Source organism: Eumetopias jubatus, unplaced genomic scaffold (assembly GCF_037043125.1).
Source record: "Eumetopias jubatus isolate StellerSeaLion01/CBP00866 unplaced genomic scaffold, mEumJub1_p1.0 scaffold_4, whole genome shotgun sequence".
Classification (NCBI taxonomy): domain Eukaryota; kingdom Metazoa; phylum Chordata; class Mammalia; order Carnivora; family Otariidae; genus Eumetopias; species Eumetopias jubatus.
The window spans coordinates 1860461-1875981 of record NW_028274810.1 but is presented as its reverse complement, the minus strand read 5'-3'; the positions used below and the strand labels follow the sequence as shown (position 1 = coordinate 1875981).

The 15521-nt window shown below is 41.6% G+C and overlaps 1 protein-coding gene across 1 annotated transcript in view; it reads right to left on the bottom strand.

Moving 5' to 3' along the window:
- Window positions 1-3615: 3615 nt before the first annotated feature.
- THEM4 (thioesterase superfamily member 4) overlaps window positions 3616-15521 on the bottom strand; it is a 39163-nt gene continuing 27257 nt past the window's right edge. Inside the window, 2 exon segments of the mRNA XM_028088338.2 lie at window positions 3616-3923; window positions 8075-8199. Coding sequence (XP_027944139.2) covers window positions 3883-3923; window positions 8075-8199 — 166 coding nt within the window. The 3' untranslated portion in view covers window positions 3616-3882.

Genomic DNA, 15521 nt, shown 5'->3' with positions numbered 1-15521 from the left:
GGGATCACGACCTGAGCCGAAGGCAGACGCTTAACCGACTGAGCTACCCAGGTGCCCCGATTTTCTTTTGAACTACTCTTGTATTTCTGTGATAAATCCCACTTGGTCATGGTGTTTAATCTTTTAAATGTGCTGTTGGGGGGCGCCTAGGTGGCTCAGTCCATGATCTCAGAGTCCTGGGATTGAGCCCCACATCAGACTCCTTGCTCAGCTGGGAGTCTGCTGGGGATTCTCTCTCTCCCTCTGCCCCTCCCCTCCTCTTTCCCTAAAATAAATAAATCTTTAAAAAAAATAAATGTGCTGTTGGATTTAGTTTGTTAGTATCTTGTCGAAAATTTTTGCATCTATATTCATAAAGGATATTGGTCAATAGTTTTTTTCCTTGTTATCTTTGTCTGCAGTTCACTTAACTTTAAATCCATACCTAAGAGGAGAAATAAGCCAGTTCTGTAATTCTGAGCTGATCATAGTAGTGCCAGATAAAGAATATTATCAAAAGAAATTTTAAATCTTCCTGAGACATAAAATCCATGACTTTAGTGATTTAAACTTGAAAGACATTTTCTTGTGTCTACTATAGAGAATGCTGTATACTTGGCATTGAAAGAGATGTTTGTCTCGGGTTCCATGATGGCTGGTTATTAGATAAAATAATAATTTGGCCTCATGACTCCCTCGGATAGAAGGAAGGTCCGGGTCTTGAGAAGTAAATGGTTAGTGAAACATAGAACATGAAAGATATGAGCACCCTAATATAGAACAAAAGGTTTTTCTTGACTTTTGTTTCATTCCACCTTCCCATTAGGGAAAAAAGTTTATCTTATTTTCTCAATGTATTTCTGTAGATGACTATCTTTCTATTTCCTAGGCATTTAGAAACCTGGGGTTAAGAGCAAAAGCTCGCTGCCTGATTATGTTTGCACTGATAGTTCAAAGATATTTTAACACTGACCCACCCGGATTCCTCATCTTCCTTCAAACTGTCCCCTATCAGCCAGGGTGGAGGGGACACTGGCACGGAGGGACTCGACAGAGTAGAGCCGGCCCCGTTCTCCCCGCGCCTCTCTCCTGCCTTGCCGCCTGCCGCCGATCTTACAGACCTGCCGAAATACAAGCTGATGAAGGCAAGCGCGCGGGCTTGGTCGAGCCTGGGAACAGAGTCTGTGGCATTTCAGGGAAAGAATTTTGCCCTTGCTGGCTGTGGGGACCCTGCGGGCACAGCCACGGAGCTTTCCCTTGGCTGGGCTTGTGCCGTGCCAGGCAGAGCACCCGCATACTACAGTGCAGCCCGGACACCATCAAACCAGTGTGAGAAAACCTTACATGCGGAGAGGGAGGGAGGTGTGCACACACTTAACAGAAGAAAAACTGGTCCTCTGGCATTCTTTCAGTTAGGTTCTTTATAGCTCGGATGAAGGCCTGGTGTGCTTTAGTGGTGTGGCAAGCCTGTGCAAATAAGTGACATTTTTGAAGTACCTTCTCTGTCTAAACTCCTTTCTACTAATTAAGTGAAGCTAGACAGCAGTGCTGGCTCGTTCCTTCAGCTTCACGTTCGTACACATGCCTACGACCCAGGAGGGGCAAGCTGTGAGGGTTACCACAAGAGCCCACGGTCTCCAGTGTCATTAGATGAAGACCAGGAAGAAAGGGTGGCTGTTGCCAGACATACAAACGGCACAGCTGCGGGCCAGGCATCTCCCCAAGCTCTACCAGGATTTCTAGGGACAGGGAACTGCTAGCCTCACTGTCACTGTGACCCCCATCCTCTGCTGGGGCCTTTCTTGCAGCTTGGGAGCTGCAGGTGGGCCCTAGGGATGGGAGTCTTTTTTGGGCTTGGCCATTGCAGGGTCAGTCAGCTCGGGCAGTGGAGGAGTCCAGCTGATCTTTTGGCTGTGCAAGGATGACTGGGTAGGGCACCACAAGGCTATCCCTAAGTCATTAGGTCGAGCCATAGGAAATTGTCAATATTTGACCATTCTGACCTTTGAAAATGGCTATTTCATGTGGTTCAACCTAAACTTTTAGTAAGGAGAAAGAAAGGAATGAAACTGAAGCCCAGACTATTATCTGCAGTAGATTCTATTCAATCTATTAGAAGTAGAATAGGTTTCCTAGAACATTAGTCTCCCAATTCATTTTTTCATCTTTCATTTGTTTTAAGGTTCTGTTATGGGTTGAACTGTGTCCTCCCAAAAGGTATGCTAAAGTCCTAATCCCCCACCTCATAATGTGAGCATATTTGGAAATGGGGTCTCTCTTTTTTTTTAAGTAGGCTCCACGACCAGCGTGGAGCCCAATGCAGGGCTTGAACTCACGATCCTGAGATCAAGACCTGAGCTGAGACCAAGAGTTAGATGCTTAACTGACTGAGCCACCCAGGGGCCACAGAAATGAGGTCTTTACTGAGGTAATCGAGTTAAAGTGAGGTCATTAGTGTGGGCCCTACCAATGACTTGGTGTCCTTATACAAAGGGAGAAATTTGGCCAAAGGGAAGATGATGTGAAGGCAGGAATGATGCATCTACAAACCAAGGAATGACTGAGGCTACCAGCAGCTAGGAGAGAGGCTTGAGTAATTCCTTCCCTATGGCCTTCAGAGGGAGCTTGGCCTTGCAGAAACCTTGATTTTGTACTTCTGGTTCCCAGAACTGTGAGGCAATGAGTTCCCGTTTTTTCAAATCACCCAGTATGTGGTACTTTGTCATGGCAGCCCTAATGTGAAGGTCTGAATGTTTGTTCCTGCTCCTGCCTTCCTATGTTGAAATCCTAATGGTATTAGTAGGTGGGCCGTACAGAAATATGTAAGTAATGAAGTGGAGCCCTCATGAGTGGGGTTAGTGCCCTAAGAAGAGGATCTAGAGGATCTCTAGCCCCTTCTACCACATGAGGACACAGTGAGAAGGCACCAGCTATAAGCCAGTAAGCTAGCCCTCACCAGGAGGTGACTGTGCTGGTGCTCTGATCCTTAACTTTCTAGGCTCCAGAGCTGTGAACAAGAAATTTCTGTTGTATACAAGCTACCCAAGTCTGTGATATTTTGTTACAGCAGCCTGAATGAAGATACCTAGAAAGTAAATATAGGTTCCTTCCAGTGATGATCAACTACGTTGTCGGTAAAACACAACAGGTCAGCTTATGTTAAAAATGGTCCTGTTGTTTAATCCCTAGGATCCAGATCTGAGGTATTCATTCATTCCTATAGAACTAGTTGGACTTCCTACCGTGGCCAAAACCATTTGTTTGGATACAATAAAGTTAGCTTTGTTCGTTCTTTCTTTCTTTCTTCCTTCCTTTTTTCTTTTTTGATGTAGTGTTCCATGATTCATTGTTTGCATATAACACCCATTGCTCCATGCAGAACGTGCCCTCTTTAATACCCATCACCAGGCTAACCCATCCCCCACCCCCTCCCCTCCAGAACCCTCAGTTTGTTTTTCAGAGTCCATCGTCTCTCATGGTTCGTCTCCCACTCCAATTTCCCCCACTTTGTAACACACACACACTCCTTCTTTTGGTTTTCTGGTTTTTCAAGTTTGTGGTAAGAGTTTCAATGTGAATTTTTTCCTCAGTCTGCAATGGGGCAGATATCATGCTTGTGCAACCTTAAGGAGCCCATTCAAATTTAGGAGAACCAGAAATTTATTCTAAGGAGACACAAAGAATTGTTGATACCGTCACACGGAGTCCTTCTGTGTTAAAGAGTTTAGAAGGTGGAAATAGAGCTCCTGGAGTTGTACTCCGAAGATTTGTTGAGGAAGATCAGTGTTAGCAGGCTTCACCCTCTGGGGGACTCAAAAGTAGGTAAGAAGAGCAGAACTGAAGACAACACCTTCTTCTGGAGGGAAGGAATGCAGATTGGTGTAGAATGCACCAGAAGCTCTTTTATGTCAAACTTTTTTTAGGATCCAGTTTTACAAATAAACCTAAACAAACAAAATAACACAAAGTGATTGTAAGTCAGCTGACTACAGTCAGAAGGGACTTCTCTGAGGAGATATATAGGTAAGGAAAGCGATTTTTTTAAAACAGATTTTTTTTTAACAGAAGCACCTTTCATTTTTATTTATTTATTTCTTAAAAAGATTTTATTTATTTGACAGACAGCGAGAGAGGGAACACAAGCAGGGGGAGTGTGAGAGGGACAAGCAGACTCCCCGCTGAGCAGGGAGCCCGACGCAGGGCTCAATCCCAGGACCCCGGGATCACGACCTGAGCCAAAGGCAGACGCTTATCGACTGAGCCACTCAGGCGCCCCAGGAAAGGGATTTTGATTCATATTTGTACCTTCCATCTTTGGGCCTACTCTCCTTTCTTAGCCAAATTAAGAATCAGCTTTTGACTATCACAATACAATAGTGCCTCTGGGAACCGGTCCTCTCCCACTTGGTCATTTCATGGTTCATTACCACTTCCATTAGAGATAGTCAGGAAAGTGAAAGGAAGTGAAATTACAACTAAGCCATCTGGAACCTTTGATACTGAAAGCCTTAGGGAGATAGGACACATAAACCACAGCCTGGAATGGAGTCTTTAAATTGACTATGGATTCAAATTATTCAGGATCTTATTCCTGCTTCTTTTATCCATTATTTCTGCAAACAGATGATACTTGGCAGGGAGTGGGGAGGAGGAATGAATAATAAGACATAAAAAGCATTAATGATAAAGGAAAAAAAATGTAATAAATACAACTATAGTAACATGAAAAAAATCTTCTGTTCATAAAAAAAAGATACCTTAAGGCAAATAAAAGTTAACTTACATACTGGAAGGTGCAGTTATATGTCCAATAAAAACATTAATACAAAATAGAGAAAGAACTCCTGTAAATCAGTTAAAAAAGGGGGGGGAAACAAAAGAGGCTGAACAAATAGGAATTTTACAGAATGGGAAACAGGTATGATAAATGTATGAGGAGATGCTCATTTTCATAGGTGATCAGAAAAATGCAAATCAAGATCACACAGAGATAATATTATATAACCATTTGATTGGCAAAAATTCAGAAGTCTGACTTTACCAAATGCTAGAGAAGACAGGGATCAACAGAATCTCATATATTGCCGGTGGGAGTATAATTTAGTAACAGCTTTAGAAAACAAGCTGGTGTGTTCCCCTGTGAAGCTGAATACTCCCATACTCTACAACCCAGAAATTCTACTCCTAACTATATGCCAAGCTCTCGTCCGTGTACACCACCAGAACGTTCACAGCAGCCCATTCACCAGAATCCAAGGCCCATGGGAGACCTGGTGTCAGTTAGGCTACCAACTCTTGATTTTGGCTCAGGTCATGATCTCAGGGTTGTGAGATCGAACCCCACATCAGGCTCCAGGCTGGGTGTAGAGTCTGCTTAAGATTCTCTCTCTCCCCACCCCTGCCACTCCTCCACTCCCCATCCCTCTCTTTAAAAGAGTCCAAAGTCCAACATCTAAAGCGGAGATAAATCCACTGTGGTATACTCACACAGTGGAATATCACTAAACAGGAAAAATAAGGAAACTACGTGCCAACAACAGAGTGAACTTCAGTAATGTGAAGCTGAATGAGAAGAAAACCAACTCCCAGAAAAGTACATATAGCGTGATCTCTTTTTTGCAAAGTTCAGAACAACTAGACTGTACATTCCTATCAGAGAAAGACAAGTATCATATGACCTCACTGATATGAGGAATTCTTAATCTCAGGAAATAAACTGAGGGTTGCTGGAGTAGTGGGGGGCGGGAGCGATGGGGTGGCTGGGTGATAGACATTGGGGAGGGTATGTGCTATGGTGAGCGCTGTGAATTGTGCAAGACTGTTGAATCACAGACCTGTAACTCTGAAACAAACAATACATTATGTTAAAAAAAAAAAGATGGTAGGAAGGGAAAAATGAAGAGGGGGATGTCGGAGGGGGAGACGAACCATGAGAGACTATGGACGCTGAGAAACAAACTGAGGGATTTAGAGGGGTGGGGGGATGGGTTAGCCCGGTGATAGGTATTAAGGAGGGCACGTATTACATGGAGCACTGGGTGTTATATGCAAACAATGAATCATGGAACACTACATCAAAAATCAATAATGTAATGTATGGTGACTAACATAATAAAATAAAATAAAAAATATAAACAAATAAACTGTACATTCCTCAGATACACACATATATTCTTGATACAACTTATGAAAATAACAAATTAGGTATAAGCGAATAGAACACTGTATTTTAATTATACTTCAAAAATTTCAGGGGAAAGCAGGAGGATGAGATGGGAAAGTAATTAGGTAGGGGTATGCTATTAAGATTCTGGTTCTTGGCTGATGGTAGGTGTTCAGGGTGTTTCTTTTTAAGTCGAAAAGTACATCAGTGAATGAATAAATAAAAAGATGACTGTTTCATGCATCAAGGATGCCTATTGTGTCCTAACTCAAAGATTCTGATTAAGCCAAACCTGGGCATCTGAGGTCCCTTAAAATAAAACAGAATAGAAACAAACAAAAAGCACCAGATATCTAAATTGTCTACATCTGAAGCTATGGAATGTAAGGCTTCAAGGGCTCTTCCCTTGCAAAGGCTCCGTCAGAGCAGGGGCTGGGAGTGCTCAGGGATGCAGTCTGGAAGCACTTCTGATAAACTGCTCATGGTGAGCACAGAGGGAGGGGCCCTGCATCTCTAGACAGCAGCAGCAGGAGCATGTTGTGGTTTCTTTCCTCATTTTAAATAAAAACGCACATTTGTACCCAATTTTGCATTCTTTTTCTTTAATTTCTTAAACTGTGCAAGCTTTAGGTGCCACAAAACCTAGCTCTTGTCTTGCTAATCCACTGACATAATCATGTTGCAAGGTACACAAGGGCCTACGGTGGACTCTCCCTCCAACCTACCTGGTCCTCTTCCCAGAGGAAACCAATGTTTGGGTCACATTCCTGAAGGTCTATGCAACACAAGAATATACAGATATTTCCCCCTCCCTCCCATGTATTACTTTTTACTTTGAAATGTCAAACTGACAGAAAAACTGTGAGACTAGTACAAAGAATGGTCTCCTCTGGAACCACTGGAGATTAACTTACCAAAATGTGTGTAAAATGACAATATACGAAGTTACTCACAATGTTATTTCTAAGAGCAAGAGACTAGGAAAACATTCATGTCCAAGATCTCCAATTCCAACCCAACACCACAGGGTTCATTCTAGTTTTCTCTTTCTGTATCTGGAAATCCCTTCTCTGACAGTAAGGCACCTGGCCCCCCTCTCGGCTGCCAGCCCGTGTAAACGCCACCGTCCCGCATAGGCTCTGACATGCTGCACTGAGCCACTTGCCCGTGTGGACACACTCTTCACTCCACTCAGGCTCCAACCCGGTGCTCGGCCCCCACAGCCCCATCTTGCTGCAGCCTCCAGGCCAATCCCAAGCCTACCATGCCCACTCTACCTAATGGCTTTTGGAATAAATTATTCAGGAAGGAAGGAAGGAAGGAGTAAAATAGAAAGAGGGAGAAAAGGGGAAGAGAATGCAAAGATCTCTCTACATTTTCTCTATTAGTGATAATGATACTACATTCACAGTCCTGCATGTTGTGCTTTTCATTCAATATGTATTGAGACAGCCCCATAATTAAAGAATGTCCTTATTACTTATGGCACCATAATATGCCACAAAATGTTTTGTGGCACACACACTGTGGTTGCTCAACCAGCCTCCTACTGATGGGTAGCTATGTTTCAGCAATCTTCTGCTATTCCAAATAGCTTCACATGAGTAACACACTACTGTGACAGCAGGGCAACACAAACATTGTAATTTTACACACTTTGGTACACCTGTGGGATCAGGTCCTGGAAAGAGGTGAAAAAGAGCACACGACTTTGTAGTTTTGATAGATTTTGGCAAGTAGCTCTCTACCAGTAATGTTTAAGAATACCTTTAACTTGTTTTTTTACATGATAGGGAATTGAGAATTTCTGGGCATTTGCGGGTTATAAAACCAAAGCAAAACAAAAACAAAACCCAACAACTCCCAAGCCCCCAAATACAAAACCCAAGAAACTAAACCAGACCAAAAAAAGACATAGCGATAGTTTCTTACTTGTTGCCTCGGAGTATAGGGTCTTTTCATCCACACTTTGGACATTACAGGAAACAAACAATTTCCTTCCTTCAACTTTATCAAGCTGGCTATTTATCACAACAACAGAACAAAGGGGGATAGGCCTGCACAAGAAAAAAAAGGAGACAAAATTTGTTTTTATTAATGTAACACTGAGATGACCAAGTGTTTGAGAAGGGGTGGAAATCTATAATAGCTGGTATCAGAATGTGTCAGATAAAACTGTCTCAGATCAGACACCCCTTCCCTGGGCTGAACCCAGGGGCCATCCACACCCCCCTTCCTCCTGAGTGCCACTGATTTCAGGTGGGCCCAGGCTGCCCTTGGCATTAGCTTCAGAGACCACTGGGGATTCTAGCTTTTCGATGGCACAGGCTGTCCCATCTGAAGACCCAGAGCAAAGGCTGAAGGGTGCTGGAATCCTTTAAAGACATGAAAACAGGACCATGGACTATGGGATGGTCCCATCGGCAGCTCTCATTTTCTATCATAATCCAAATTTCTTACCCAATCCCCTTTAGAGTGACTGTCACTAGAAAGACACCCAATAACAACAAATTGCAGTAACAGCTTAATGTACTAAGCCGGGGCTGTCCAAGAGAACTTTCTGTGGTGATAGAAATGTCCCACCTCTGAGCTGTCCAATACAGTAGCCACCTTACAACGAATACCCAAAATGTGGCCGCTGTGAATGAGAAACTGCATCTTTAAATTTATTTAATGGATTTATATTTAAATTTAAATAGCCACATGTGACCAGTGGCTACAGTCGCCTTTGGGAATCCTGGAGACAGAGTGCCATGATGAAAAAGGTGCCTTTTTAAAGGTGAAATGTTATTTGGCAGAACCATAACGTGGAGCAGGATGGGTTCTGTGCTCCCTCAGTGCCCCCATGGAAAGGAACTCCTCCAGGCAGAAGGAAAGTCATCACAGTGGTTACCTCAGCCCAGTTTTCGCTCCCATTAGCTTGTCCTGAACCTCCTGATGGAACAACCAAACTTTGCTTTTATTTCTTTAAACATCTCTTTATATCCTCTGCTATACTGTGTGTCTGATTATCACGGTATCTTACGTCCCCGAGCGACTAAATCTGTTATTTACTCTTTCTGCTGATTCTCACTTCTGGTGGTTTACTTCCTCATGGCTTATATCCTTGTAAATTTGACACATGATCTACTGTTCTAAAGGAAAAATGTCCTTCAAAATTTCTTGTCTGCTATGTTGCTTGCGGAAGTCTAACCTAGGGCTTCCCAATCAATATACCATGAATAACTTGCAAAAATGCTCAGCTATCGATTCTTTCACAGCTGGCTAGCTACCACTAATCATTAGCTGCTTTGGCTATTTATCTGAATCTGCTAAACACAAAGTATGACATTTGTATCGGGTGTTAGGAAATTATCAGACCTGAGGAAGAGGCAGTCTCGCTTCTTAGAAGGAGGGTGGATTAAGACACCCCATGCTTGACACTGTAAATTATCTTCAATTAAATTTAATCCCAGGTTGTTATTTCTAGTCCCCCAGAGGGCCACCAATTGATTTAAATTTATAATTATTACTATTATTATTATGAATCTAACAACTATACACAACAGATAAGGTCTGACAAATGTTAAACTACAGCTAACCCTTGAACAATGTGGGAGTTAGGGGCACTGACTCCTGCACAGTCAACAACCCATGTGGAACGTGACCGCCCCAAAATGTAACTCTTAACTGTCTACTGTGGACCAGAATCCTTGCTGATAAAATAAGCAGTCAATTAACACATATTTTTAAGTTATATGTATTTTCCACTGTATTCTTATAATAAAGTAAGCCAGAGAAAAGAAAATGTTAAGAAAATCATTAAGAACGAGAAAATACATTTACAGTACTGTATTTATTGGAAAAAAAAATCCAAGTATAAGTTGACCCATGCAGTTCAAAGCTGTGTTGTTCAAGGATCAACTGTACTTACATCACCCAATGCTTTATTCTGGTTTTTAATCATCAATTAATAGAAAAGAATGAAGGTTGTGTGTTGTAGTGAAGAGCACCAAGGATTCAGAAAACTTCGGTTCTGATCCTGACTGTAGTCTCTCTATCCATGTGATTTCATGGAAAACTGGTTTTTAGTAAGATTTCTAACCGTGGGTAACAAATGAACAGCAACACAATGGATTTATGTGGATAGTTTGTTGGATGGGACAAGGACTAAGCATAGGGCCTGGCAGGTAGCATGTGCTCAAGACACAAACACTTGTTAAGTTAAACTGTAATCCAAATACTTCGCTGACCTTGTTTTCAAATGAACCTTTTTTAATTGAGAAGGGAGGCTGTAGTATTCTTCAACTTTATTTGAACAAGAAAAAGATTTTTTTTAAATTTTTATTTATTTATTCATGAGAGACAGAGAGAGAGAGGGGCAGAGGGAGAAGCAGGCTCCCAAGGAGCAGGGAGCCCGATGCGGGACTTGATCCCAGGACCCCGGGATCATGACCTGAGCCGAAGGCAGATGCTTAACCATCTGAGCCACCCAGGCGCCCAAGAAAAATATTTTAAAAAAAACATGGAACATGGGGCGCCTGGGTGACTCAGTCGTTAAGCCGAGCCTTCAGCTCAGGCCATGGTCCCAGGGTCCTGGGATCGAGTCCCACATTGGGCTCTCTGCTCGGCAGGAAGTGTGCGTCTCCCTTTCCCACTCCCCCGGCTTGTGTTCCCTCTCTCGCTGTGTCTCTCTCCGTCAAATAAATAAATAAAATCTTAAAAACATAAATAAATAAATAAATAAAAATAAAAAACATAGAACATGGAAAGATATTAAAAACTTAAATTTTAGGGGCACCTGGGTGGCTCAGTTGGTTAAGCAACTGCCTTCGGCTCAGGTCATAATCCTGGAGTCCAGGGATCGAGTCCCGCATCGGGCTCCCTGCTCAGCAAGGAGCCTGCTTCTCCCTCTGACCCTCCCCCCTCTCATGTACTCTCTCTCTCTCATTCTCGCTCTCTCAAATAAATAAATAAATCTTTAAAAAAAGAAAAAACTTAAATTTTAATATATTTTTATCACGTTGAAAAACCATCTCTGGGATCTAATTTTATAGTATAAATATATAAACTGTTTAATGTCAATATATAAAAAACATACACTGTATATATGTATAAAGGTATAGATAAATGCATATATATAAATGTATAAAATAAAGTCAACGCATAAAACACTGACTAGGGGCGCCTGGGTGGCTCAGTTGTTAAGTGTCTGCCTTCGGCTCAGGTCATGATCTCAGGGTCCTGGGATTGGGCCCCGCATCAGGCTCCCTGCTCGGCGGGAGGCTTGCTTCTCCCTCTCCCACTCCCCCTGCTTGTGTTCCCTCTCTTGTTGTCTCTCTCTCTGTCAAATAAATAAATAAATAATCTTAAAAAAATTTTTGACTATATGTAAAAATGACAATTTTTCCCAAGTTAACCTTTAAGTTAATGTAACTGCTATCAAAATCACATTGTTTTTTGGTAGATTTTGACAAATTTATCCTAACTTTCATTTGATTCACTCAAATGATACAGAGAAATGGTAGGTTAAGACACAGGATTATATAAGAGAAGGTATGATGACAGTCTGGGTGAGCAGTTAAAAATCTCAAAATCAACTAGGAATAAAGGAAACTACCTCAACATAATAAAAGTCATATAAGAAAAGCCCTCAGCTAACATAACACTCAATGAAGAAAGACCGAAAGCTTTTCCTCCTAGATCAGAAACACAACAAGGATGCCTACTTTTGTCACTTCTACTCAACAATTCCATTTTTATACATTAACAGTGAATAATCAGAAAAATTTAAGAAAATAATTACATTTAAAAAAACATAGAAAAATAAAATACTTAAGAATAAACATGACCAAGGAGGCAAAAAAACATGTACACTGAAAACTACAAAGCCCTATTAAAATAAATTAAAGACACCTATAAATGGAAAAATGTCCTGTGTTCATGGACTAGAAGAATATACTGTTAAGATGTCAATACTACACAAGGCAATTTATAGATTCAATGCAATCCTAGAAAATCCCAATAGCATAATTTTTTGTAGAAATCGAAAAATCCATCCTAAAATTCATAGAGTCTCAAGGGACCCTGAATAGCCAGAACAGTCTTAGGAGGAAAAAAAAAAAAAAGCTGCAAGTCTCACACTTCCTGATTTCAAAACACATTACAAAGCTATAATAATCCAAACAGTGTGGTACTGGCATTAGACAGACATACAGACCAATGAAATAGAACAGAGAGCCCAGAAATAAACCCTCTCGTATTGGTCAAATGATTTTCATTAATGGTATTAAGACCACTCAATGGAGGGTGCCTGGGTGGCTCAGTGGGTTTAAGCATCTGCCTTCCCAGGGCAAGCTCCTGGGACTGAGTCCCACATTGAGCTCCCTGCTCAGCAGGGAGTCTGCTTCTCCCTCTTCCTCTGCCCGCCCCCTACTCGTGCTCTCTCTCAAATAAATAAAATATTTAAAAAAATGCAAATCAGGGAGCCTGGGTGGCTCAGTTGATTAAGCGACTGCCTTCAGCTCAGGTCATGATCCTGGAGTCCCGGGATCGAGTCCCACATCGGGCTCCCTGCTTGGCAGGGAGTCTGCCTCTCCCTCTCACCCTCCTCCCTCTCGTGCTCTCTCTCTCTCATTCTCTCTCTCTCAAACAAATAAATAAAAAAATTTAAAAAAAAAATTAAAAAATGCAAATCAAAGCACAATGAGATATCACCTCATACCATTAGATGGCTACTATCCAACAAAAATAAAACCCAAGATAACACATGCTAGCAAAAAGATGCGCTGTTGATGGGAATGTAAAATGATGCAGCTGTTATGGAAAACTGTATAGTGGTTCCTCAAAGAATTAAAAATAGAACTACCATGTAATCCAGCAATTCCACTTTTTGGTACTTATTCAAAAGAACTGAAAGTAAGATTTCACTGAGACATTTGCATCTCATATTCGTTACAGCATTATTTATAATAGGTAAGCAGTGGCAACACCCCAAATATCCAATGATGGATGAATGGATAAACAAAATGTGGTATATACATGATGGAATATTATTCAGCCTTAAAAAAGAAAAAAATCTGGGGTGCCTGGGTGGCTCAATCAGTTAAGTCTCCAACTCCTGATTTTGGCTCGGGTCATGATCTCAGGGTTGTGAGATCAAGCCTCGCACTGGGCTCGGCACTCAGGCACACTGTGCTTGAGATTCTCTTCCTCTCCCTCTCTCCCTGTCCCTCCCCCACTTGCTCTCCCTCTCTAAAATAAATATATCAATCTTTGAGAAAAAAAAAAAGAAAATGAAAAAATCCTGTCACCTGCTACAACATGGGCAAAACTTGAGGACATTTTGCTAAGTAAAATAAGCCAGTCACAAAAAGAGAAAATGTATGACTCCACTTACATGAGGTAAGTCAAATTCATAGAAAGTAGAATGGTGGTTGCCAGGAGTTGTAAGGACGGGAAAATAGGGAGTTAAGGTTTAATGGGTATAGAGTTTCAGTTTTGCAAGATAAAAAAAGTTCTGAAGATTAGTTTCACAACAATATGAATATATTTCACACTACTCAAAAAATGTTAATATAAAATGTAAGGCACAAAGCCCATTAAATCTAAAAATACCACTGTGGGGATGCCTGGGTGGCTCAGTCGTTAAGCATCTGCCTTCGATCCCAGGGTCCTGGGATCGAGCCCTGCATCGGGCTCCCTGCTCACCCCTCTGCCTGCTCTGCCTGCCGCTCCCCCTGCTTGTGCGCTCTGAGAAATAAATAAATAAAATCTAAAAAAAAGAAAATTAAAATACCACTGTGAACTCATAACCTTATTAAACATTAAAAACTTTCCAGCTGTGACACAGAAATGGCCCAGCACCAAGGTTATCCTACCCACCATGTGAACACATCTAGTATTTTCCTAGTCTTTTGCATTATTCTCCACTAAAAAGAAATCAGCAATCTTTATAGTGTAGCTACTCTGTCTTGGCACAGATACACCTCGTTGTTGCTAAAATGAAAGTAATGATAATAACAACATTAACGATAATAATATTAGCAGCCAACACGTACTGAGTACTTGTTACGTGGCCAGATACTGTTTTAGGTGCTTTACATGCGCATTCATTCATTTACAGCTCATAATGACCCTATATGGTGGATATTATGATCCTCTTTTTAAAGATGAGGAAATTAAAGCACAGAGAGGTTAAGAAACTTGTCCAAGGTCATACAGCTGGTAAGCAGCTAAACAGGCATTTGAACCTGCTCCAAAGTCTGTCCTCTTAACCAGTACGTTATACTGTCTTTCCGGAGACAAAAGTACTTAAAAATCCATCTGGATAGAATTGAAAGGATAGGAAGCAGTCTAAAGAGACTCCTAACAGGCCAAATGCAATTTAAACACAGAAAAGAGGGTGATAATTATGGTTAACCATGTTATGGAAAGCCAGGAGTCCCTAATGATTCTCAAAAAAGGAAAAAAACTAACTCAAGAATTATAAAACTATAGCTATAATTCAAAAATAAGGATGGCTATGATCAGGTAAGTTGAATTTTTTAAGCAGTTACTTATAGTGAACGGCGCAGACAAGTATATGTCTGCCTCACAGTATTTTACTCTATGAAAGAACATGGTAAAACACAGAGTGAGGGATGTGTATAGGTCAGGTTTGGGGAGGCTGCACTGGAAGAATTATGTTTACACAACCATGGCATAAACAATCTGGTAGTTTTCTGAGCTGTAAGGTCAGATCTATAACGGATACCTACATTCAGCAAGGAATCTCCCATGTGTTAGTCAAAAGCGCTTTGATAGCCTACACGAACTGCGGGTAGGCAAAGACCTGGACAACCCTCAGCATCAGGGCTGTTACCTCTTATGTCCCCTCAAAGTGTGTGAGGTACAGGTGAGCTGAAAGATGAAAGGAACATCTATGCACATTTGGTGGATTTACACCCACGGACAAATGCCATTTGGGGATTTATTAAAGTCCAGCACAGTCTCCATAAGAACCCTCACTAACCCTCTCCCCCACACCAACAGGCAGAGAACTGTCAGGAAGCCAAACAATTGCAGAAAATGCAGGAATCGTACCCTTAACAGAAAGGCCTGGTTACAGAAAAGAACCAGCTAGAAAGAAGGCAAATGTCTTGCCCAGCTGAATATCTCTGAAAGAAAACTACAGTCTCATGTCCTTGTCTCCCGGGAGATGGAATCTCCACCAATTACAGGAGATGCATTTAATTACAGGTAAGTGGTAAACCAAAGCGGAAAATATACAACTAAGACACAGTGGACTTGGATACTAAAAAAGGGGAGGTGCTAGGTTAGAAGAAAGGGTGTAGGTTTGGAAAGTCCCTCTGACATGGTAAGGAAATCTTGACTCCAACAGGGGCTCGGCTTTATGAAC